Here is a 25,599-nt window from a genome sequence, read left to right as displayed (position 1 = left end):
ACACCTGACATCCAAAGCAACCAAGACTGTCACTAAACTCAGTATGCCAGCAGCCACCTCAGCACACTGAACACAGAAGCTGCTTGGCTTCTGTGTGACATAAAGTAGTAGCAGTGGTCCCTTTCATGAGACTTTGAAAGAGACACCTGCAGCTCTGATTTGGCGACACATTCCATGGATCAGACAACCCACAAAAAATGCACCTCAACATCCCCCAATCTGTCTGGAATAGTCTTCACTGGTGGAGTGCCCCTCACAACCCAGCAAAGAGCACTGGCTTCTCTCCTCCCTCCAGGTCCATCAGTTACCATCATCCCTATCAGGATGGGAAGCCCAGTGCAATGACCTCCAAACCCAGGGGAGCTGAAAGTACCTGCAGGCACAGCAACTTCTTGGAGATGCTAGTTGCCCAAAAGGTCCTGATTGCCTTCCAGTCTTTCCTGCACAGACACCCTGTCCAGATGGTCATGGGCAACATAACTGTGGTATTCTACTTCAACAAGCAGGTTGGCACACAGTCTTCACTGATGAAGCTAGCTGTCAGGATATGGGACTGGTGCATCAACAGGGACATCACCCTCATAGCCATCCATGTGGCAGGCTCAAGGAACACCCTGGCAGGCACTTTCAGTCACACAAGCCTTGATGCACATGAGTGGAAGCTGAACACCAGGACCACCCACAACTTCTCTGACACATGGAACACACCCTCACTCAACCTCTTCACCATAGCTGTTAATACAACATGCATCTTCAACTGTGTTTATTGCAGTCATTCCTAGCATTTGCTGGAGTACAGAGAATATAAAATTGACTTGTGACAATACTAGTAAAACATGGATTTTCTTGAGTCTTTCAGTGGTTGTCTCTGGGAAGAAAAGGGATTTGAAGTATGCTTGTGATCATGGAAAAATACCACCAAAGCAGTGGTGGTAATTATTCTGGCTTAATTGAGAGAAAAATGATGTGATCCCATTCCTGTACTATTGATTATTACTGAGAGACCTAGAGATCAAATCCTGCAGGATAGTGTTGGAGCAGTGTGGTTGGCTACGTTTCACCTACAAAAAAGACTTTTAAGAGATAGTATGATAAGCCTTCCACTGTATGATGTAATTAAGTAATTTGTGAGTAATTTGATGCAGTGTATTTATTTTCTGCTGCTATTTATTTATTTGATTGATTGATTGATTGATTGATTTTTTATCCCGCACCATTAGCCACAAGGCTCCCTATAGAGGTTAGGACCTAAACTTTATGGTGCCTTTCAACTCCATAACTCTTTGAATTTTCTGAGTTTCTATGATTACAAACTTGGGGTCAAAAAGGTATGTCAGCTATTTCAGGTCAGAAAGGTATGTCAGTATGTCAGCTAAACCACGTGTCTCTTTCATAGTTTTATGGTTAGACTCCCCACTTTTCACAAGCTATGTTAGTCCATGCCATTTAGTATTTTTACAATTAATGTTGAAGCTAGTAAGAGTCACAATTTAAATTATTTCACTTCCCACTACTATTCTGTTAGTTTGTAATTTTTTTGTCACTGAACATTGCATCTCCATGCTAACCCAAACCTTTTAATAACTGAGCCATCCTCTTTCATGATCTTTTTCTCTACTAATGGGGACACTTCGATTTTCATTTTGTTACCTGCATAACTCAGGGCCTAAAGTAAAACAAAACAAAATAATTGGGTACATGACCATAAACGTATTTTAATTATTTCAAAGTACTCTCACGCTAGAACAACCTCTGAACCAATAATAAAAATAAGAGTTATAGAATGCTATATATACTTGTGTATAGCCTTCTCAAATTGTGGTAATAGGACATATCCTGTTTTAAGAAATGGCTGTCAATAAAATGTAGTTATTGAGCATATTTTGACAGTTTAGAAAAAATGCTGACATTTGTGGAGTTGCAACAGAATCTACAACTTGCTGCAGCATTTACAGGTGGGTATTTTGTTTTTAGAAATCTTGCCTTGATAAATCAAGAAGGGGAGTGTAGAAAGCACACAGCCCTCATGGGCAATTTTGAGTTGCCAGTTAGGAGGAAGATTGCTAACCTAAAGGAAAGAGATAGAACAGTGGTGATTTGATATAAGCCTGTTCCTGCCACATATATTGTGGTCTTACTCTAGAAACTATTTTTTTTCTTTCATTTCAGCTTGACCTATGTTAATGTTTGTTTGTCATCTGTAAATCCCATTCTTTTAACCTATGAGTAATTTTTTTTGAAAAAACCCATTGAGAAATTAAGTGAAACCCTTATTGGAGAATATGCCAGACAGGGAGTGATGGAAATAACCTACCTAAGGACAAACTGACTATATTTTATTTATTTCTGGAAAGCAGGTATCCCATAGGATCGGGGACCAGGTATTTCCCATACTTGCAATCCTACTCCAGCACAGATTCTGAAAAATTGATACTTTCCAGATTGAAAGTTTCAGAAGAATTGTCAGGAAGAGTAAAATTTTCTACCTCTTCAAAGTCATCTTTGGCTGATGGAAGATCTGTTGCTAGACTAGCATCTCCATGATGTTTTTCCGTTCGTTCCCCATGAAACACTGTAGTCTTCACAACTTTGCTGACCTTACGGCCTTCCACAGGTTCAGACTGAAATTCTGAGGCACTGGATACAACACTTGGCTCAGAAAAGGTCACCTGGGAGAAAGGGATCATGGATTAAATTTCGGTTTATGCCTAGAACCAGACCCATTGGTTGCCTAGCCAAGGTCCAAAATGAATTGCAAAACATGATTTTGCTACTCAGTCAACTAGTATATTATCCTAAAAGAAGATATATGCAGAAATAAAATGTAAAGTCATGTTCAAAACATTCTGTTTGCTGGCTAGATAGGAGGCAAAATCAGACTGCTGATAGGATTTAAGACAACTCCAACCTGTCTATTCAGTCGCTACTTTTCCCGTTACACTTCCTAGACTCAGTGATGTTTTCTCCCAGGTAAAATGCTCCAGATGTTCCAAATACATCTTGTTGGCCTTTTAGTCATTGCTCTTTTCATCCCCAGCACCCAAGGTGGACAGATTTTTGAGTAATTCAACACACAGAGTGCAGCCACACCCTGTTGAAACTCTACACATCACAAGATTTGCCCTAAATCCTGCTGTATGTGCAGACTGAATATTCAGACCACGCATAAACTAGCCCTTAGCCTACTTCCATAAGACACAAGCCAACTTGCCATTGAAAGCGAAAATGGTTTCAACATAGTTACCATGACCACATCACAATCATCATTGTTGCGTTACTGCTCTTAATTTTACACAGTTGCTTCTGATGAGATAAAGTCTGGGGGGAAATTATTACCTCTGATTGTTCACTGTCACTTTTGAGCACAACCCTCTTTATGACTTTAGAATATCCATCTCCCTCTTCCATTGTAACAGGTTCCTGTGGCTCTCCCTGCATTACAACTTCTTCCTTTTCTGTGCCATCTGGCAAAACGAATCGTCTGATGATTTTTCTAGTGACCTTATGGAATGACATTAGATATAATTTTAATTCAGTCTACTGATGGTTACAATTCCAAATCCCATGTAACTTCCATGTTTTCAAACACAATCCTTTCGAAAAGGTTCTGGAAATACTGTATCTGTATTATAACAAGTAATATGAAACCAGGTACATCAGACTCGATCGAGTATCAAGTGAGCAAATGCCCATTCATGCAATGCAATTTCCTCTTTCTCTCCTCCCCCTGCAGTCCATGGTGCACCCCATAAAACCCTAACCCTTCTCTGGAGCAGGTATGGAGTGCAAGTGGGGGCGAGGGAATCCATTCTGTCACAAGATTCTGTTCTGCTGACAGATCAGACAGTAGCATTGGATGCAACTCACTATATTCAATGTACAGTGGCTATTTCTGTCATGTTTCTTGGCAAATGAGAACTTTGGAATTATTCCAGTGAAGAATATGTGTTGAAATTATTTTGTTGAAACAAAGAACACTTCAGGTTAATTTTGCAGAAAATATTTGTGATCAAGGAGTCCGCAAGAATTTGCTGCGTCCCCAGAAATCCCCTGCCAAATCAGTGAGGATTTTCCATTCTTATATAATGTTTTGTGAACATAGTAGGTTCGACACCGGCTTGCATGATCCCAGTGCAATTCTATGCATGTTTACAATTACCTATGCTCCACTGTGTTCATTGGGGCTTTTCACCAAGTATATGTGCATAGCAGTGCAGTCTTATGTGTCCCTTCATCAAGCTTGACACCAAACCTCCCAATAAAGTACTACTGTAGAGGAAAAGCACATTGAACTGGCCCTAGATTAATGTTGTTACAGTAGTTGTTGCAGCGGATGATGCCACATTTTGTGCCAATAGTTAACTGACATGCTGTGGATTTTAAATCTGAAGTGTGTGTCCAGTTACCACTTGGGTTGGCTTGATCATGACTGCCATATAGGAAGCCAAAATGTCCAGTTTCTGTAGGAGATGCTTTGCATGTGCACTAGGTACTGAAGTATCCTACAAAAGCACATCTCTTATTTTAACTATGCAAAACATGAAATGGCCTCAGTGTAGCTTTAATGGACAAGTGCTGAAGTGTGCTTGATATTTCCCCCCTGAAAACAACAACTTAGAAATATGCTATACCTTCTTCACCACTATGTGACCATGTTCATCAGTGTACTGCTCCTCTGTCACAGCTTCTGGTGGCATTTCAGGTATATCATCAGCCTAGTGTAAAAACAACAGCATTCATAAACAAAAGGGTGCACTTTGAAGAAACTACATAAAAGAAGTTAGTTGGTTATAGCAAGAAAAAAGGAAATCAGGAAGCTCTGAAGCAGAGTTGTTAAACTTTTATGCAAATCACTATTTAAAAGCATGCAAAGAAACCTTGAACCAATAGGCAAAAAAAGAATTTGACCTTGTAATTGGTGGCACTGAAGCAGCAAATCAAAGTATTTGTTCTTTCATTTCACTGTGGGACATTGTCAAAGTGCATATTAGATGGCAGCCCTATTGGATTTCTCTTGCCCTGCCTTCCAAAATCAAATAAGAAAAGGTTATTTATATTTTTCTATGGACATGCATTATTCAGGATCATGCCAAATTCATCAGTGCAATACCAGCCAAGGGTTACTTCAGAAAGAGTCCTTTGGGGAAAGGGTGGGTCCAAGAGATGTACCTAGGACATAATTGCCACTGGCACGTGCAGTAGTTCAACACTCCTGTACCTGAATAATCACCCGACGGCGAACGACCCTGGTAGTTACCATCTCTTCCTCATCTGAGCTGCCCTCCAGCTCACCTAATTCCTCTGCTAGCTCCTAGTGGAAGCATGGAAGCATTGCTCTTATCATACTGATACTGTACACATGAACAAACAGCATTTGGCCCCTTTAGTACAATGAAAACCACACAAATGCCTGGTGGAAAAGGAGAAGTAGCTGCACTGCTTCTTGCCTTGGGGGGAACATAGTATAGTGAAATTGCCTTTGAACCTTTGGTGGCACCCTGAGCTAGTGCAGCCACAGAAAACTTGCTTTCACTTGCTCTTACGCTCTCTTTGATGTCATGCTTTGTGCCATGAGTTTATATAATTTAGACATGGTTCAAAACCTTTCATTCTTCATATACCTAAAAAGGGAGTTTCCATTTACTTGCTGACAGCCAACATTTTATATTACCATTGTGAGCTGCTGGATGATTTCTAACAAGCAGTTAGGCTTCTGCTGATCTTTCTGCCACATAGTGGCAGAAGATAGTATCTGCAGATCATACAGAGACAAGACATTATAAGAAACTTGCTTACACTGAGATAATACCGTCAGTCTTGGAAGGAAACAACCCTTCTGACATTTACATGGCATGTCAGCCATGCAACAGCAGCTTCTTCACCTGAAGATGCTGGGAACTGAATTTGGCACTGAGATATTGTCTGTTTCTACCCACTTATTCACTTGCGCTATTCTTTAATATTTTGTCCCTTCTTGTGTTGACTTATACCTAGTACTCAATGGATAAAGACACCTATTTACTAAGTAGATAAATAATACTATACTATTATTATTATCAATACTATATAATTTACACAAATAGGCAAATAATGACATAATAACAATATTCTAATATGCACACAGTTGTGCAATTTGAAAGCTATTTTCCATTATTCTGTGTTTTTGCATGCTGAATCCACTACTACAGATAATGTATTTTTTGTATATTGTGTGTTTTGATCAGAGAACAGCATCAAATAATTTTGACACGTTAGCATACTAAAGGATAAGTGTATTCCCTTTCATGTTTTGATTGAATAGCATTATTTTTTTCTTATAAAAATGTGAACTAAACAAAATTTTATTCCTGCCCCACAAAAGACACCAACAACCAGGATACACTTTATCCTGATGGACTCTCACTCCTCCTGCCCCCCAGCTTAGTACTGGCTCCAAAGTTCTACTTTTAACTTCAGAATGGCAGCCAACATGGAAAGAACTGTGCAGGATGTGAGAGCAGAAGATAAGTGCTCCCGGCATTGACCATGAAACAGGGATTCTAACCTATCCTATGACAGTCTAGACAGTGTCTCCAGATGCTGGTGCTGCAGTGCAGCTCTCAGATTTTTTACTGGAAGTGCTTGTTACTTTACCATTCTTTGGTCATAGGATTGCACCTTTTGTCTACTGAATATAAGACATACTGTTTTAGAAAGGGCTTTTTTTTTACAATGGATTCTTCTTCTCAAAACTGTTCTGGAACATTTAATTTTGGGTTGCTACCCTCATTTAGTTTCATAGTTACATTTCTGACTCCTTTTCACTTCTACATTATACCTTTATTTTGCATGCTAGCTTGCTTTCTTCTGTATTCTATTTTCATTGGGAATAGTCTTATAACCAGTTATGTATAAATGTATTAGTATTTACTATTCAGATATTTTGTTCCTATCCCAAGTACTGAATAAGATTAAATATGGCATCCCTCCCATTAGCAAACTGCCTAAAGAGCATGAATTAAGGAGTAAGTACATGATACACCAATCCAGTGGTGCCATTTACCTTTTCCAACAATTCTTCTTCACATTTCTCTAACTTTTCTGGTGGTTCATCAATTGCTTCCACAATCACTAGGCTATTTTTCCTTGGATACACATCTTGGTGGAAGTGATCGTCTTCAGGTTCTTGCACATGTGATGAATCAGTTTGCTCACTGAATGTTGGGGTATGAAGGTATGGTCTTTCAGGATCTTCAGAGCCTGCAGTGGAGCCCTCAGATTTTTCACTGGCAGTGCATGATGTTTTTCCATCCTTTGGTGCTTGTTCCTGATTTGTTCCAGAAGTTGTAATGCTGTGAATTCAAATGCATTGAAAATAATTCTTCTGTGTCCTGTTTTTTCTATAGAATAAGCTTTCACTTGTACAGTAACTAAATAGCACAACTCAGCAGAATACTATAATAGATAAAGTTTGAGGATGACTCCCTATGCTCACTAAATGCAAATGTTCAATTTGATAATGTTCCATTTTCGTTCGTGCTTGGCAATATTTTAAACAGTTATTTCAAGCACACCAGCAGCCAGAAATAGAAATCTATTCTTATATCCTAGGTTGCCTTATACCGGGCCTGACATGTGTTAGCCAGCCCAGTATTGTCTATACTGCTTAACAGTCTTTCACATCACTTGTTTCTAGAGGCTCTTTTTTAACTGAAGATGGAAGAGGTAGAATCTAAGACCATCTGTATTCAGAGAGCAGCTGTTTCACTACTGAGACAATCCCCTCTTTCCCCACTCACTTTTTAAGGCACTGCTAGTCTTATCTCTGTGGCAACAGTTGCACAGGGATTAGAACCAGCCATCACAGAACTAGAGAACAGAAAAGAACTGGTGTCACTGAGTGCATTCCCTTAATGCTCTTGTGTCAGTTTACCATCTCAGTTGCCTATCGGTGTTTATGTGATTTAGCCATACTGAGGTTCCTAGAACTCCACTGTGATAGCCTTCCCCTCTGTGAACTGAGTTTCTCTGGTCCTTGATCATCTTGCAATGTGAAAACACACAAAGGCACTTTTACACAAGGTTTGGAACAACACACTGCAATGCAATTTCTATTTTTTCTATAAAATTGATGGCTCTCAAAGTGTTCTAATTAGATGAAAGGTAGATAGCATTCTGAGGACTGTGTACACAGATGACAATTTTGGAGGCAGCATCTTGCCCCCGCATCCAGCACGCCTACTTTCTCTCTCCACCTTCCTGCTCGGGGTTTCCTTTCCCTACTGCCTTTCTTTTCTTATTCCCACCCCCCAGTACTTCTGCCCAACTACAGGGCAGAAGAGCAGCAGGAGCAATAGAGGTGAGTGTGGTGGATCACGGAGTCCTTGTGGGTGTGAGGGTGCCCCTGAGCACTGGATTGCTGATCCCTGATTAGAATGAATTAGCTGAACTGTTGATCCCTGAGTTAGTTTGAAAGACTGCTGGCATATATAGCTAGATTTTCAAAAAACACCCCATCCTGTCTTTTTGTTAAATTGTGGCAAGTTATTTACAATGATTTCTCAATTCTCTTAAGAAAACTGTGCTATAATAATATGAACATTACATTTTTTTTCTTTTGTTCTTTGGAAATTACTCAGCTTAATCTATTTTTCTCTGAAAAGGTTTACATATAGCTGATCGTGTAGAGCTTATGTTTATTGACCAGGATTATCATCTGGTCATTTTTCTTTCTTCACTTTGAACACCTGTGCGAGATTATGTAGCTCTGAAAGCTGTAGTGCCCTAACCCAATGAATAGTTCCAATTAATAAAGTACATTTTTGTCAAGATGCCATAGTTTTTGGCCTGCCATTTTAGAATTCTTACAAGTATTCTTGGGTAACTGCAGATGAATCTTCTATCAGTGCATGGGTTTTTCCTGAGAATTCGGTTTCTACTCGATCTTTGTGTGCTTGGCGTAGGAGTTCTACAACAGATACATCTGCCTCAGCTCTGGGTGTGCCTTCGTGAAATGATGAATAACTGACAGAAATGTCTTCTTCGGAAACGAGAGGAGGGTGATCAGACTGTTCACTGTCTTTTGAAAATGAGAGCTCTTCTTCCTTCTTATCTCTTGTGCTGCTCAGATCTTCATGGAGTGCAGAAAACCCTACAGGCAAAGTAGATGAACAATAGTCATTTGGCCTTCCCATGTAAAGTTTGCAAGTTTGTTTCATCTACACAGAAACATTTCCCCTCATGAAGTAATCTTCAGAAAGCAAATCAAGTTTCTCTCTTCTGATTAGATGTATATCCTGTTCATGCTGTATGTTCAGACTTGTAACAGCTGCCAAGCTTGTCTATGAAATAGCACTTTGAGATGAATTCAGTGTACCTGGATGCCATAGCACAGAAAGACTTAACACTGGATCTCATGTCTGAACATCAAATACTGAGAAACATTGTGTTTGTTGTAATATAAGTTGAAACAAAGGTTGTGTCTATGGTTTGGGTTCTTTGCTAATTATGTTGCATGAATTTATCAGTTACTGAGTGATGAGTACACAAGCGCAAGCTCAACCTTACCTTCACTGTGATCCAGTCCCATTGTTTGTTCAATTTCAGCATAAGTGCGACCATGATCCCGGATTTCCATACTACCCTCCATTAGATGAACAATATCCATACGATTGATTTTTGTAAGACACTCCATGAGATTTGAATCTGTGATATGGAAGAGACAGTCTTTATCTGAGTTGGGTATGCCCTTTTCCCTTTTCTCTGGATTCAGAGTTATAGTAGAATCCAGTATACTTCACGAATCAGAATTAGCATCTTGAAACTGGAGATGAATGGCACATGCTTACATATGTGTATTTGATATGAACATTTCTGAGGTTACCTCTTTGCAAAGTGAGGATGCTTACCTGTAATTAATTGTTCTTCATGTTATCGTTCTCACAGTCATATAGTCCACATGTGTGTTCTACACTCATGTGTAGAGCTCATTTGTGGAACATTCTAGATTCTTCAAAAGGAAAACTTGTGGTCCTCCAGATATTTTGGTCTTCAGATCCACTCAACCTTATCCAGCATAATGAGTGGTGAGGAATTATGAATATTGTAGATTACAACACTAAAAGGACAACAAGTTGCCAGTCCTTGCTCTATACTCTTGACTTGAAGCTCTGTCACTGATTGCTGGAAGTAGATGCCAGTGCTTTTTCCCCAAAGGGGAGACTTAAAATTTAGATGAACAAATCTGTAAGGTTTGCTTGGTGAATTTTTGTCAGGATCTTGAAGATGCCTTATGTTCTTCACCACAGCAAAGTGTGTATGTGCATCCAAAATTGGTACTTTCCCACCACAAACTTGCATTTCCTGATTGACACTTTTTGAACCTTAGGTATGAGGGAACACTAAGCAAGTGAAGATGAAAAGGGTGAAAATGGTTCTAACTTTATTTTAAGAAACAAGAAAAATGATAGGTTTCTAAGAACTGATTAATTAACAGAAAAGAAATCTCTGAGAACTCTCCACAAAGATTTTTAAGCTATTGGCACAATTAACAGTCAGGAGAAAACTGAAAACAGATGTGGAACAGTATACAGATGTTGCAAATGAGTAAGACTCACTGAAGACCTGACTGTCTGCTGTTGGTGTAATGCGTATGAATGTTTTGCTTAGCTAATTTCCAGAATAACTAGTGTATTTGTTTTTGTGTAAAATCTCAGGTAAATAGGTTAGACTTGGTAGTCTCCTCTTCAACTTTGCTCTGAAGTTTCTAGGATAGGAATTGCCTTCTGAGCAAAGATTCCTTAGAGCAGACATGCAGGTCTTTCTGAAACATGTACGAATTCATGTACTTATCTATGGGAGTGTATTGCAAAGCAGGCTAAAATCCTTTTTTTCCCCTAACAAATATGCCTACCAGTAGCATGTTTTCCATCCCTTTCTAGCCAGTATTTCAGCAGTGCATGACTCTGGTCCTGCAAAGAATTAGGATTCTCAATTCGGATCTGATGGATTTGTTCTTCTGTGAAATCCAGTTCCCTTGCTAGCTCTGTAAATACAAATGATGCAAGTAATTTTGAATTTGAATTAAGTTGTCTAATAACATTTACTTATTACTTATTTTTAGGCTGCATTCATATGCATACTTACCTTGCATGTGACCTGTTTAAAACAGTGGGACTTACTTTTGAGTAAAACTAAGAATGGAAGAAAAGCCATGCTGGATCAGACCAGTGTTCCATCCAGTCCAGTTCTCCATTTACATGGTGGCAAACCAGCTGTCCTTAAGTAGGATGGGTACAAGAATGCTGCCTGCCCAAGCTCCTCAGCAACTGGTGTACACAGGCATATTACCTCTAATAATGGAAATGGCACACAGCCAACAAGACTAGTAGCTATTGTGATATCCTTCTCCACAAATTTGTTCAATCGCCTTTTAATGCCATCCAGATTGGTGGTTATCAGTCCATCCTGTGGCAATGAATTCCCTATTTTAACTATGTGCTGTGTAAAGTATTTCCTTTTATCTGTCCTGAATCTCCCACCACTCATCTTCATGGAATGACCCTGGATTCTATTATTATGGGAGAAAAAAAGTATCACTTTCTGCTGACTCTGCACCATGCATAATTTTGAACACCACTATTGTGTCTCCCCTTATTCTCCATGTATCTCAGTTAAAAATCCTAGTAGTAACTGTTCCTCATAGGGGAGATGCTGCAATCCTTTCATCATTTTAGTTGCCCTTCTCTGCACCAAAATTGTATGCACTGTTCTAATATTTATTTATATGTATATATATTTGTATAAGAGGAGTACAATTTTGGCAGACTTATTTTCAATGCTTTTCCTATTTTTCCCTAACATGAAGTTAGCCTTTTTCCTAGCAATTGCACCCTGGGCTGGCATTTCCAACAAGCTGTCCACCACAGCCCCAGGATTCCTTTCTTGATCAGTCACTTTCTTGATCAGTGAGATCCCATCAGGTATTATTTGAAGTTAGGAGTCTATTATCAACAACCTCAGATATGCAGATGATACCACTCTCGTGGCAGAAAGTGAAGAGGAACTAAAGAGCCTCTTGATGCGGGTGAAGGAGGAGAGTGCAAAAGTTGGCCTGAAACGCAACATTAAGAAAACTAAGATCATGGCATCCGGTCTTCTCACTTCCTGGCAAATAGATGGGGAAGAAATGGAGGTAGTGACAGATTTTATTTTCCTGGGTCCCAAGATCACCGCAGATGGGGACTGCAGCCAAGAAAATAAAGATGCTTGCTCCTGGGGATGAGAGCTATGGCAAATCTAGACAGCATACTAAAAAGCAGAGACATCACCCTGCCAACAAAAGTGCATATAGTCAAGGCTATGGTTTTCCCAGTTGCAATGTATGGCTGTGAAAGCTGGACCATAAGAAGGCTAAGTGCCGAAGGATTGAGGCCTTTGAATTGTGATGCTGGAGGAGACTCCTGTGAGTCCCTTGGACTGCAAGGTGATCAAACCAGTCAGTTCTTGAGGAGATCAACCCTGACTGCTCTTTAGAAGGTCAGATCCTGAAGATGAAACTCAAATACTTTGGCCACCTGATGAGAAGGAAGGACTCCCTGGAGAAGAGCCTAACACTGGGAACAATAGATGGCAAAAGAAGAAGGGGATGGCAGAGAATGAGGTGGCTAGATGGAGTCACTGAAGCAGTTGGCGTGAGCTTGAGTGGACTCCAGGGGATGGTGGAGGACAGGAAGGCCTGGAGGAATGTTGTCCACGGGGTCGCGAGGGGTTGGACATGACTTCGCGACTAACAACAACTACTACTACTACTTGACTCTCCTCTTCAGTGTTTTTTTTAAATCATCCTAATTTTAAAGATGTTTCCTCTTTTGAAGTCAAAGGCAACTTTGTTGGACACGTATAGGATTGTGCTGTTTTGTATAGAGTGATTCACATAACTACTTTGTAAGACAGGTATAATTATACTTTGTCATAGATGCATACCTGAGACTATCCACTAAGTTCATTGCCAAGGTTATTTTTGGACCTAAACTATTTTTGAGCACAGTTCATTAACCTACATTTGTGCTCAACTACATGTTATGTTAATTTAGTATACTATCTCTAGCCCCGAAGTCCATTATAGGACCCCCTGAAACTGTCTGTTTATGGAATATGTACTGGTATATTAAACATACATGAATACATATGAGTGATGGTTTTGATGGAAAGCTAAGATATTAAGATATTCATTTAGTTGCATAAATTGTTAATTGGTTTGAATAACTAGGCCCTAGGAGAGTTAACTATGTATGAAATAAATTTGAACTGTTTTCATCAATGTTTTATGCATTTCAGCTGAAAGTTATAGGTAGCAGAAGCTCCATTGCAGTTCCCCGTTCCAGCATTTTGAAATGGCTATGTGTTTGTTCTAATCAGGGATCCCGCACTCTCCTCTTTTGAAGGCAGCTTTACACAAGAAAAGTGTGGGCATTGCTATTAAGCCAATCACCCTAAGAAGTCCAGTTCTCCTAATCTGTCTCCCATACTTCCCACCACTCCTGCCCTGTCCCTAGTATTCCTCAGTCTGCTACCAAGCTGGCCTGTCCCCTACTCCCTGCCACAGCTGCAGGACAAACACATCTGCACAGGAGGATGCAGCCCGTGGCAGTGTGTGCAAGTCTTGCACACACGGAGGGGGCATGGACACATGTACAGTGAGGGAAGAAGGCATGGGTGGGTGTGCTTGCATGTAGGCACAGAGCAGAGCAGCAGTGGGAAATGTTCCTGCAGTGCTCCTCTAGAGTAATAGGGCTACTCTAGTGAGTAGGCAGCCGTTTCACAGAGCAGTTGCTTCACAGAACTGCCAGAAAGAAAGGAAAAAGGTGCAGGGGGTCACATCCAGGGCTATATGAGGGCCAGTGAAGGTGATGCAGGCAATACAGGCAGGAGTGATGCAACCTGAGATAGATTCTGAGCCATGGGGGATGGTGGGATACATGTCTCCATTTGGATGTAGAAGCATGGAAACAATGCATGTATAGAAACCATGCAAATGTGAACCCAAGACAGAGGGTGAGATACTATCTTTGCTTAGCATTATGTTTGAATACAGCCTCTGGGTTAGCACTTTGCATATGGTTTCCTAGGCGGGAATAGTATGTACTTCGGCAAAACTTGTAACAGGACATACTAATAGAATCTAAACCTTCAATCTAAAGTAAGGAGCTGGAAGTTATGATAAACAAGCATGGGAGAAGTGATCAGAGTGTTATTCCTACTAATGCAAAATGGCACAATCACAGATAAATATTTGTAGTCTCAGCTAGGCACTGATTTACCTGTCCAGCTGAATCCAAGATGATCAGCAATATGTGCTAGTCTTTCCTCTATCCTTTCTTGATCTTCTTGTTGATCTAAAATAAGGTTAAATAAAGAGATTTACACTAATTCCATACTGATCTGCCTTAAGAGACTCCACAAAATAAGGCCAGTGTTTAGAATAGTAGCTACCTTAGAGGAAGGCCAAGGGCCTTAGTGTGTGTTTAGACTGAAAACGCAGCCCTTATTAAGAATGTCCACTTAAGTGCATTAATAAGATATTGGAGGCTTTGGAAACACTGTCCTAAATTTGATCTTGGAGTTCCTAATATGATCCATACATTTAAAATAAAACAAAACAAAGGGAGAGGTAAATATTTTGCTGGGCAAGAAATGCATTTTTCCATGCCTCTTTAGCTAATGGCAAATGGCCATCTCGTAACATACATTTGAGGTTCTAGATTTGTTTCTGTATCTTTCTTTCCAAGACTGAGTTATACTTTCAAGGCAAAACAGTGAAAATGAATTCTGAATTACTGCCTTTAAGTGGCACATTAGCATTTAGCAGTTTTCATTTACTTTTTGCTTCAGTTTCCCACTATTTACACAGGCATGGAAAAACAAGAGCACACTTCTCAGAACTATTTGCACTGAAGCAGCAAGGATGAGTAATCCCACTAGCCAATTCAACACCAGCAGAGTTTGAGTTTTTGTTTTCCCATGTATGTATTTTGGATCATTTGGAAAGCCAGATAGGAAACTATGTTCAAAATTCAATTATTTATTGTTCTTCTATACTAATAAAGGAAATTATTTTAAAAGAAATGGACATCATATTGTTTACTGAATTTAACAGGATTACAACCATAAATTCAGTGCTTGAACCCAACCTTTAATTAATTTTTATCAAGTAAAGGTGAAACAACAACAAAAGTATATTATTGTTGAGAGTCTAATAACATTAGCTTTTGGCACAGATAAATGGATCTGCATATCCAGAATTACAATAATCTTACCTGGTTTTTCTGTGTCAAAAGTATTTCATGACAAAGAGACTGAACTAGAGCAAAGAAAAATCAAAAACTAAAACTTGCATGGTCAGCTGCATTACAAATTAAATAATGATGCTGTAAGTTAGTGTTAAACAACATCAACAAATGTTGTATACTTTTTAAGACAAAAATCTATTTTGTTAGAGTTATGCTTTCCATAAGCATTTGCTGTGTGCAATCTTGAGATTGTTTCAGGGACTGTAAAAGAAATAGATAACAAAACAAACAGAGCTTACACAAAACACACTAACAGTCACAGGAAGCTTAAAAAAGAGACACACAAACCACACATAAAAAGCAAAGGGAAAGAAGAGAATAAACAATGAACAAAGAGTAGCGATTCATGACATGCGTAGCAAAGGGAATCCCAATGGCTGGCAAATACCTTCAACATGGTCAGGGACATTTTCATCAGGAATACGCTCAATCAGAGTCTCAACAGACTCATCCCAAATGGGCCTGGTGTCAAAGATGTCCTCCGCAACTGACTGCTGGGTCTCAATGGATGGCACATTTTCAATAACCGAAACTTCTAGGGCACTACTACTTTCATCATCTGAAACTAATTCTTGTTCTCTCTCTGACTGTGTGAGTCTATCCACTAACTTGGAAGCTTCATCGCTAATCTCTTCAAAGAATTCTATGGAGTTTTTGTAAAGGTCAAAAAAATATTCCTTACTTTCTTTTGAGGGACTAACGGCACTGTGGGAAGCTGAGGGGCTTCTGCTTTTAACAGGTAATCGTGAAGAAAATATCTTTGGGCGTGCAGTCGTCAGCTCATCTGATTCTAGCTCAAGCTTCATCTCACCCACCCTCTCTCTGGTCTCTGCATCTGCTTCAGTGTAACTTCTAGCTTTGACTATATTTTTAACCTTTGGATCCACGGAGGCACTTGCATCAGATTCAGATTTACTTCTAATGTCTTGTTTCATAGGCAGTTTGCATGTTAAGTCAAGTGCTTTAGATGACTCTGGCTTCCAAACAGATGTCTCTGTGAACGTACTCTCTTGCTCAACTCTTTGGAAAACAGCTTTGACTGGAATTTTAGACTTTGGTTTGGCTGGATCATCCTGTGATTCCTCTAGGATGTCCACAAAGCTGCCTGAAGGAAGGTTGTCAGTTTCTGATTGCTGCAATGAGTGGGATGTACTGGGAGCTGTCCTAATGGGAATTTTGGATTTGTTCTCAGAAGAAGGCACACTCTCCATGACAGCTGTAGGGATTTCAATCACAGATTTTTGCTCCTCTGGGGAGGAGTCTGGGGAATCATCTTCCTGCTCAGCATACACAGACCTAGTGACTGTTGAGAAATCTAACTGTACATCAATCACAGTCTCCTCAGGAGAGAGAGGGCAAGATACCTGGGAACTATCAAACGTATCACCAGTGTCAACTCTAGAGAAGGGATCAACATCAGAAGCATCAGTTTCTTTTCTGGGTGATTTTGAAGATGCTGAAATACCCATTTTAATGGGAATTCTAGATTTAATATCTCCTTTTGTGTTATATAAGCCACTGGTCTCTTCCTCAGAAACAGATATGGGCAAATCTTTTACAGGCACCTCTGCTTCAACCGCATCAGAAGATGCAAAGGGAACTGAGGGTTCTTTCTCTTGGGAACATTCTAAGCTTTCAGCTTCTCTCATTTCCTCAGATAATGGCACTGCTTCCTGAGACTCCTGGCCCATTTGGAAAAAGTTTAAGTTTTCATCAGAGTAATTCCTCTTGGTCATGTCTATGGCACCACTTCTTGTCATTTCAAACAGTTTTCCTTCTTGGAAAAGAAAGGGATTTTGTTCACTGGTAGGCGTCCCTTCTTCTGTTGGAGTCCTGGCTGGTGTTGTATCTGGTGTGGTGCCTTGTGATCTCCTGTCTACCATTAAGCCAAATATCCTTTGTTCTTCCTCTTTCACACGAGCCTCAAAAGCATCATCATCTTCACGTATCTGACTCCATTTATCAGAATCTACATCTGTCCTGGTTATGATCACTTGGCTGATTATTTTCTCAGCTTCTTCCCTGATATCCTTTAGAGCAGCTTCATCTAGTGATATGGGGTCTGATGCTGAAGACATCAGAGTTGATCCTTTCTGGAAGATGTCTACTTGTTTGGATTCTATTTCCATATAGATCTCTTCCGAGGTCTGACCCCCAGAACCTATCAGTGCCGGTCTACAAAGTGAGCTTGTTGTTAGTTCTTCAGCAGAATGATCATCCCCAGACGGTTGGTCTGTTGTCCTTAAATCAATTCCTGTACTAATTTCAGTGCTAGTAAAAAAATGTTGTGAAGGGACATTTTCATAAGGGCTTGTTATAGGCAAAGCACTACTTTCATCAACATTTTCTACATAACTTTCACATGTACCCTTTTGAGTAGAAGGAGATGAATACTCTGTGGAGTGCTCTGCACTACAAAAATCCCTTTGTGCCATCTCAAGCTCTTGGTCATTTCCAGCCAAATCACTTCCCGATGGGGAATGGACAGGTGAAACAACAGTAGCCAATTCATCATTTTGTGATGTACAGCAATGAGAAGTACCAGGTATGCAGGAACCCTCTATAGTTCCCACAGTGACTAGATCTTTGTGCGGTACCCCATCAGATGCTGCAGTATCTTTTTCAGAAACATCCTGGTGGTGTAATGCCCCTGAGGTTTCATATAACTCAGCTACTTTGAGGGCATCATCACCAACAGAATGGTAGAAAGATTCTTCAGGCTGCATCACAGGGCCATTAGGGCTGACTGTGTCACTCTCATCTGTGCTGTAGCACTTGGATTCACTAGCCTGTGCTATAATGCTAGCATCAGAGGCTAATGATGTATCGCCAGACATTTTGGTTTCCTCTGTTGGTTTATCTGATTCTGTGTTATCCTCTTCAGTGCTGAATGTCTGTGGCTTGGTCTCAATAGGCTGAAATACTGTTTCTTCAGGACTGGAACTGGAATCCATATTGCAGTGATGAGGTGAAGGAGGCTGAACTCTAATTACAGGCTCCATCAGCAGCCCAGAGTCAGCTTCCTTTTTCAGTTTTGTTAATTCTGGTTCACTCTCTGAAGAAGAAGAAGTCTTTCTAGATTCAACTGCTGAAGTCACCACAGTAGGCACATCAATGTCTTCTACAGTTGCTGAGGATGCAATTTCAACTTCGGAACCAGCTTCCAAATCGGAAGCTGAAGCAACATCATCTTGATTGAAATCCTTTTTATAGTCCCTCTTCTGTTTTGCTTCTTGTTCCAGCTCATCAAACATTTTTATTTTGGTCACCATTTTAAACATCTCTTCTTCTGGTGTGAACCTTTTCTTTGGCTCACCTTCTGAATCATCCTCTGGCTCTTCACTGACTTCAGGAATTGCAGCAGACTTGGATACATTAGACAGTACCTGTGAATCTGTTGTTTTTGGTGTGATTTCATAACTAATTTCCTCAGAGCTTGGAGTCTCAGGTGAAAGAGGGCTTTTCCCTGAACTCTCCATGAGAGATGTTTGTTCTAAACTGTCATCTTCAGCACTCCCATCAGGGTCACGTAAAAGCCGAGACCGCACAGGTGTCAGCTCTGGGAAGTTTTCCACTTTGGCAAGGGCAGCTTGAATGGGAACAGGTCCTGGGAGGATGCCAGTCTTAGTTTTCTGTTCTACTGGGCTGCTTTCCAGAGAATCTCTGCAGGGGGATTCTTTGGTAGGGCTAGGCTCAAGGGAATCAGGTGTTTTACGTGAGGAATTGTCTTCCAGCACTGGGCTTGCTTCAAGTGAATCTTTATGGCTTATAGCTATAGATTCATCTGCAACTGGGCTAAGGCCTTCACTGTCATGGCTAGGAAGTGAAAGCTCCAGTCCTTTGCTAATGGCATGGTGCCCAAAGGATACATCCTCGTCTTTAATTTCTGAAGAAGAATCATGTATTTCAGGTAACTCAATTGATTGTCCTTGGGCAGCAGCTGTAGATAAGTCATCCCTGGAAGCATCTTTTTTGATCAAAGTTGAGCTAGAATCTGCACATTTGTCTATATCTTCTTTGGAGGGTGGAAGTTGTAGTTCTTCTGACATGTGATAGTTCTTGGACTCTGAGCTCTCTGTGATCACTTTTAGGTCTTTGTCAGCAACAGTACTTTCACTTGTTGTCACTGGAGAAAGTTGCTTTGGTGAATGTAGTTCTGCTGTTGTTTGCACTGTGCTGGCTAGTTCAGTTTCTTCCATCTGGTCAGCAGTTCCTGCTTTTTTCAGTGAGAAGGACAGGCTTTCAGGGCTTGTCTCTGGAGTTTCTGCCAAGCCCTCATGTTTATAACTCTCCTCAGAGCTGATCTGAGGGGTCCCATCAAGCAGGCTACCAATTGGAGAATCTGCTATGCCTTCATGTTTAAGACTTTCTGAGCTGCCATCCAAAGCACCACTTTGCAAGGAGAGGGTGGGCAAAAACCCATCTTTCACATATTCTGATGGAAATGTAACATTGAATGGACTGGTCAGTACTTGATCTAAGTGAAGCTCACCTTCCTTGGTGATTGAAATGTGCCGGAACTGTTGGTATTTATCATTATCCTCAAGCTCTTCTTTTATGACATCAGAAAAATCTGTCGATGTCTTTCTATCTGGACTGATCTGGAGATCAGTGTCCCCTTGGTCATCAAATGTCAGGACCACTTCCTTGGAAGTTTCATCAGCAGTTATTGGAGACTTTTTTCCTGTGGCTTGGTTACTCTGCTTTTTTGCCTGCTGTGTGGCTAAATCTTTCTTCAGAGTTAGGTCAGGAATAGCATGTGCCTCTTTTTTCAGTTGCAAACCTACCTCTGCCAGAGGCTCCTGGCCCTTTTTGCCTTTGGGGCTGTCTCTTTTTTGTGTGTCTCTTTGTGTCAATGCTTGCTTCTTTTCACTTTCTACCTGAAGAGCTCCTTTTTTAACTGCCTCTTTGTCAGAAGACTGCTGCTTCTGTTTTACAGACTTATGCTCAAAAAGTCCAGCTTTATGTTTTGACGGGTCTTGACCTGACTGGAAAGCTTTCATCAGTTCGCGAACAGACATAGTCTCTTCAAGTCTTTCTGTTTTAGAAGATGGTGAAACAGGTGGCCTCTTAGCTGTGGGAGAAACAGGCAGCTTCTTAACTGTGGGAGAAACAGCTGGTTTCTTAGCTGTGGGAGAAACAGCTGGTTTCTTGGTTGTGGGAGAAACAGCTGGTTTCTTAGCTGTAGGAGAAACAGCTGGTTTCTTTGCAGAGGGAGATGATAGTTTGGAGGGAGAAGCCATAGTCTTTGAGGCACAGGGAGAAGCTGGAGTCTTAGAGGTGGGGGGAGAAGCTGGGGTTTTTGGTTTGTAAGTAATTTTTTTAGTTTGTGATGGCTTTGTAACAGGCTTCTCAGTTGTCCCTTCTTTTCCTGGGACCCGGACAGGCAATTTTGAACGCCCTTTCTGTTCATCTTCCACTCGCTTTTGAAGGGCTTTCACTTTATCTTTGATTGAGCCAATAGGAGTCTCTTCTATTACAGGGGACACAGCAGTTGCTGTGACAGGCTCTGCAGGGGCTAAACCTGCTTCTTCATCTAAAGACTCCTCGGAGCTGACTTTTGTTATCCCTGAGTGTTCTTCCTTCTCTTGGATTTCTTCATCCTTTGGCTTTTGTTTGTCTTTTAATTTCTTCCTAACTGGTTTTTTAATTTCCAAAGTTGGTTTACGTAGACCTTGCTTCTCTTTTTCCCCATCCCCAGTTTCAGAACCTCTGCTTACAATGACAGCTTCAACTCTTTCTTGTACAATGTCTTCTTGAAGTGCTTGTGGAGTCAGAGTCATTTCATTCAAAGACACCTTTAGATCCTCACTGAGATAATCAATCATTCCTGTCATGTCTTTCGTTTCTTTTTCAGTTTTTCCTTCACCTATTCTAATTTCTATACAGACAGGCTCAGTGATTTCCAAAGGAACATTTTGCTTGGCCTCCTCAATTTCTTCATCACTTAAAATAACCCATTCTTCTTCTGACAAGTCTCTTCCAGAACTGGATCTCTGAAGAACTGGCTCCTCTTTGGGGCAGCTTCCACTTCTTAGAATTTCATTTACTTTTTCTAAGTCCTCTTTAACTCTTTCCACAATTTCAAATGGTTCTCCGGGCTCTTCATCAGCAGCTTTCACAAGATCTTTCACCTTAATGGAGCCTGGTTTTTCGGAAGAATCTGTTGTCAAGATGGCAGTCATTTTGATTAAATCTTGTTTCATCTCAGAGACTTCAGATAGCAAGTCTGGGCTTGCTAGGACTGGAACTTCATTGACAAGGTGACTTTTCAGGACAGATGTTTCTGTAGATTCTGTTTCATCATCTTTGATGCAAATGGGGAAAGACATTGAAAATAAATGGAAATCAAAAATAGAGATTGAAAAATGTAATCAGGACTTTATTGACTGTCTTTGATTGCAGCGGTAGGAGGGTCAACAAAATGGTCTGGGTATGGTGGATCCACAAATCTGAGGGTGAAAAAAGCAAAGCGAAGCTAACGGGAAAACCAAAAAAGGAAAGTGGACAGGAAATAACTTGCTTAGTTTTTACAGTACAGCACACCCACACATACAACACCAAAGCTTATATAAATCAAGGACACCATAAAAACAAAGGTGGGGAAGAGGAAAAAAACAGTGGAATTTACAGGGGCATCTCAAGATTGTTCAGATGTTACGGATTAATGTTCAAATAAAAACAGAGAACAAAGGGGTGGTGAGAGAATAGAATTAATTGAAAGTTGTCCTCAGAGAGAAAGCCAGTGGTAGCAAACTTCAGAACCAAAATTAAGTATCTGGATGTAAACTTTTGTTTATTAAACGAAGTTTTAAAAAATCTGTATTTACATTTAATTCTGCAAGACTCTACAGTAAATACATTGATATCTGAGGCAGCTGCAAACCGGCATTTCATCTAAGGGGAATTTTACATTTAAATGATGACACAGACACACAGACTGTTTCAAGGGTGCATGATTCTTTCCTTGGAACAGCCTCAATTGTCAAATAATGAATAAATCAGGGAGAAATAATAGTAATAAAAAAACAAGTGAGAAATAAAATTTAAATAGTGACTAGCTCAACAGAGAATTCAAAAGTTAGGGAAAAGTGTAATGCATGGCAAACAGAAACATTCACACAGGACACATACACACAGACAGAAACATATACGCAATATATATGTAAGCCAAGTTATTTCCATGCAAAGCAAAGCTGTTGCATACATTGCAGGGTAAGTATCCTTACATTTAAAAACAACAATAAAGCCTAGATGGTTATAAATGAAAAGGGCATAAACCATGTGTAATATACTGTGGTGAAGTTTTATTTATTTTCTATAATCAATATATTAATATCTGCTTTGGAAATAATTTAGGTGAATTTGCAGTAAATTAGGAACTTTACTGTCTATCATTCAGTTTTTCAGTGTACTAAGTTTTTAACATTTCTGCCCTCACTTATTATCACAGGCATTTGACCTTCCCTGTATTTTGGACTAGAACTCCCATTCCGCATATCAGATGCTGAGCGATGCTAGAAGCAATACTAGAAAGTATCCGAGGAACATCAAGTTGGGGAAGGTTTAGACAGAGAGAGGGTGAGTTGACATAGGCCAGACTAAGAGATTTATGAATGAGCCAAGTGAAGAGAAGGAAGGAATCTGACTAAGAAAGAAATGGAGGAGGAGGAGGAGGTTGACCAAATGTATAGTGTCTTGCAGAAGTATTCAGCCTTATATGACTTTTCCATGCTTTGTTGTGTTATAACCTGAAACTGAAATTGATTTAATTGGCATGGTTACTATTAGATGTACCCAAGATACTCAACACTTTGAGTGTGCAAAATATTTCATTGTGACACAAAGGGAAGCAAAAAACTGACATTTTTTGCTTGCGTAATCATTTGCCCCCAATGCAGTGCTTGGTAGAAGCACCCTGGGCAGCAGTTACTGCTGAGAGTCTTCTTGGGTACGTCTTTATCAGCTTTGTGCATCTGGACCATGCAGTTGTTGCCAATTCTTCCAAGCAAAACTGCACCAGCCTGTCAGGTTGGGTGGGACTGTTGGTGAAGACCCACTTTCATGCCTTGCTACAGATTCCCAATGGAACTAATATCTGGGCTGTGACTGGGACACTCAAGACATCCACTTCTTGTTTTTAAATTATTCCACTGTTACTTTGGCTGTGTACTCAGGGTCATTGTCTTATTGCAAATGGAACTTCTACCCTCCTCCCAGGTTCCTTGCAGACTGAAACGGGGTTTCCTCTGGAATTGCCCTGTATTTGGCACCGTCCATCTTGCCCTCAGTCCTGACCAATTACCCTTCTGAAGAAAAAGATCTCCATATGACACTGCCACCACCAAGCTTCTCAGGGCGATGAGCACCATTGACTTTGCATGGGCAATGCACAAGCCTTGCAGAAAGGCCAATAAGTTCAGTTTTGGTCTGATTGGATCAAAGAACCTTTTCCTACATATTTGCTTTATCTCCCACATATGTTTTTTGCAAAGGCTTTGATATGGGGTTGTTTCAACAATGGCTTACTTCTGGCCCAGCTTTGTGGAACATTCAGGTGATAGTTGTCCAGTGGATGGTTTCTCCATAGTTACTTCTGGCCTCTTGGTTCCTTCTCTGACTAAGGCCCTCCTTACCCAGTCATTTTTGATGGATGGCTTTCTCCAGGTAGAGTTGCTATTGAGCCATATTCTTTCCATTTTGTAATGGTGCTCTAGGGACTGTTCATAGTGTAGGGGTTTAAAAAAATCCCAACCCTGACAGATATATCTAAGCAGCATCATATTGGAGTTCGTTATGATAGCTCTTTGGCTATCATGATGCTGTTTGTTTAGATATGCACTCCACCAAACTCTGTGGCCTTCCAGAAACAGGCATATTTAATGTGAGATAAGAACTGCATACCAGTGGACGCCATTCAGCTATTTACAGTATGTGACTTCTGGAGGCAGGGGTTGCACCAAAGCTTATTCAGGTATGCCAATTTTTAGACAACCAACAAATGCCACTATGTGTTTCTTTAGTTAACTTTTGTGCCACAATAAAAATATGTGGTACTTTTTACACTGTTTGGTATCTTGTGTGCATTAAGTGGTGACAATGCCAATTTAATCAATTTCAGTACCACACTGTAACACAACAAAACGTGGAAAATCCATAAAGGGCTCAGGACTTCTGCAAGGCACTGCAGAATGCAGTACTGCACTCTGTAAGTGCAGGTTGTGGTGTGTTAGACCTAATAATAAATTTCTGTCCACAAGCAAACAATGAAGATTCAAGCACGCATTTGACAAACTCAGCTCTGTAAATTTCTGTGTTTGCCAAGTTAAGGTTGTCAGTTTATACTTGTTGTTTTGCTCAAAGAAGATTTTTCTTCAAAATGATTCTCCACTGCTGAATGAGAGCAAGCCAGTATATCCTTTCAGTTTAGATGTGGCTAAACCAATGGCCCTCTGTTCTACCACTTCTGCTATGATCTGGACCCTGCCTTTGACCAATTAGCATTGCCAGCTGGCTTTGCTGGGTGGAAACCTAGCAGAGGAAATGCCATTTCTCTGTTCTGCTCTAGGGCTACTAGTTCAGGTTCATGACTGGAGTCAGGTCACTGGTTCCTTCTCCTGCCTTCCTGCCTCCTCAGATGCTTTCAAAAAAATGCTCACTTCCTTTGCTAAGGGTTAGAAGGAAGAAACTGATCTCATTTCCAAATTAGCTATTTGACTCCTTATAGCAACATAAAATATTTCACTTTATTTTCACACATTTGTGTTGACTAATAATGGGGCATTGCGCAGGGACTGTAGCATGGGAAAAACTCGTGATGGGTGCTCTCCTTTGGCACGCTCTTCATTTGGAGATTTGCAGGCAGTAACACACTTGTGGTCTAGTTTGGGGTCCTCCATACTTTCACATCCTAATTGGTCACATTATGCCAGGAGAACCTCTTCCCCAAACTCATCTTTGCCTTTGTGCACCTCTAACCATCCGGGAGGTGCATCAGGAACAGGAGGTCTGCAAGAGTACGTAGTCTGGTTACTTGACAGTACCATGCTAGTACATGCTTAGAATATGTAGCCTGGTATGCCCAGCCTCTGTGTCTATTCTTGTACTTGCCCCTCCTTCTCTGTTCCTTTCCTAGCTGTGGGCATTATAATTAATTTCCAGCCAATACCTGTGTTCCAATATATAAGTATACTTTTGAGAAATACTTCACCAGAGTACCTGAGCATGGGTGGGAGATGGATTTTTGTTACTTAGAACAGTATCACCTTTA

The 25,599-nt window shown here is 40.4% G+C and overlaps 1 protein-coding gene across 42 annotated transcripts in view; it reads right to left on the bottom strand.

Moving 5' to 3' along the window:
- The window catches only part of ANK2 (ankyrin 2), a 347,388-nt gene that overhangs the window by 3,451 nt on the left and 318,338 nt on the right, over positions 1-25,599 (bottom strand). For 26 of the 42 annotated variants that reach the window (XM_044429261.1, XM_044429248.1, XM_044429258.1 and 23 more), the window contains 10 exons: positions 14,301-14,375; positions 10,892-11,023; positions 9,547-9,684; positions 8,848-9,130; positions 7,043-7,331; positions 5,219-5,311; positions 4,632-4,715; positions 3,337-3,501; positions 2,487-2,669; positions 1,575-1,666 (listed from right to left, as the gene is read on the bottom strand). In XM_044429261.1, the coding sequence (XP_044285196.1) occupies positions 1,575-1,666; positions 2,487-2,669; positions 3,337-3,501; positions 4,632-4,715; positions 5,219-5,311; positions 7,043-7,331; positions 8,848-9,130; positions 9,547-9,684; positions 10,892-11,023; positions 14,301-14,375 (1,534 nt within the window). Of the gene's footprint in view, positions 1-1,574; positions 1,667-2,486; positions 2,670-3,336; positions 3,502-4,631; positions 4,716-5,218; positions 5,312-7,042; positions 7,332-8,847; positions 9,131-9,546; positions 9,685-10,891; positions 11,024-14,300; positions 14,376-15,717; positions 21,637-25,599 lie in introns of all 42 variants that reach the window. The other 16 variants (XM_044429276.1, XM_044429279.1, XM_044429269.1 and 13 more) reach the window with 3 other exon arrangements.

The sequence above is a fragment of the Varanus komodoensis genome, unplaced genomic scaffold (assembly GCF_004798865.1).
Source record: "Varanus komodoensis strain SLA01 unplaced genomic scaffold, ASM479886v1 scaffold2, whole genome shotgun sequence".
NCBI lineage: Eukaryota > Metazoa > Chordata > Lepidosauria > Squamata > Varanidae > Varanus > Varanus komodoensis.
The sequence above is the reverse complement of the archived record's forward strand: the minus strand, read 5'-3'. Positions and strand labels throughout refer to the sequence as shown.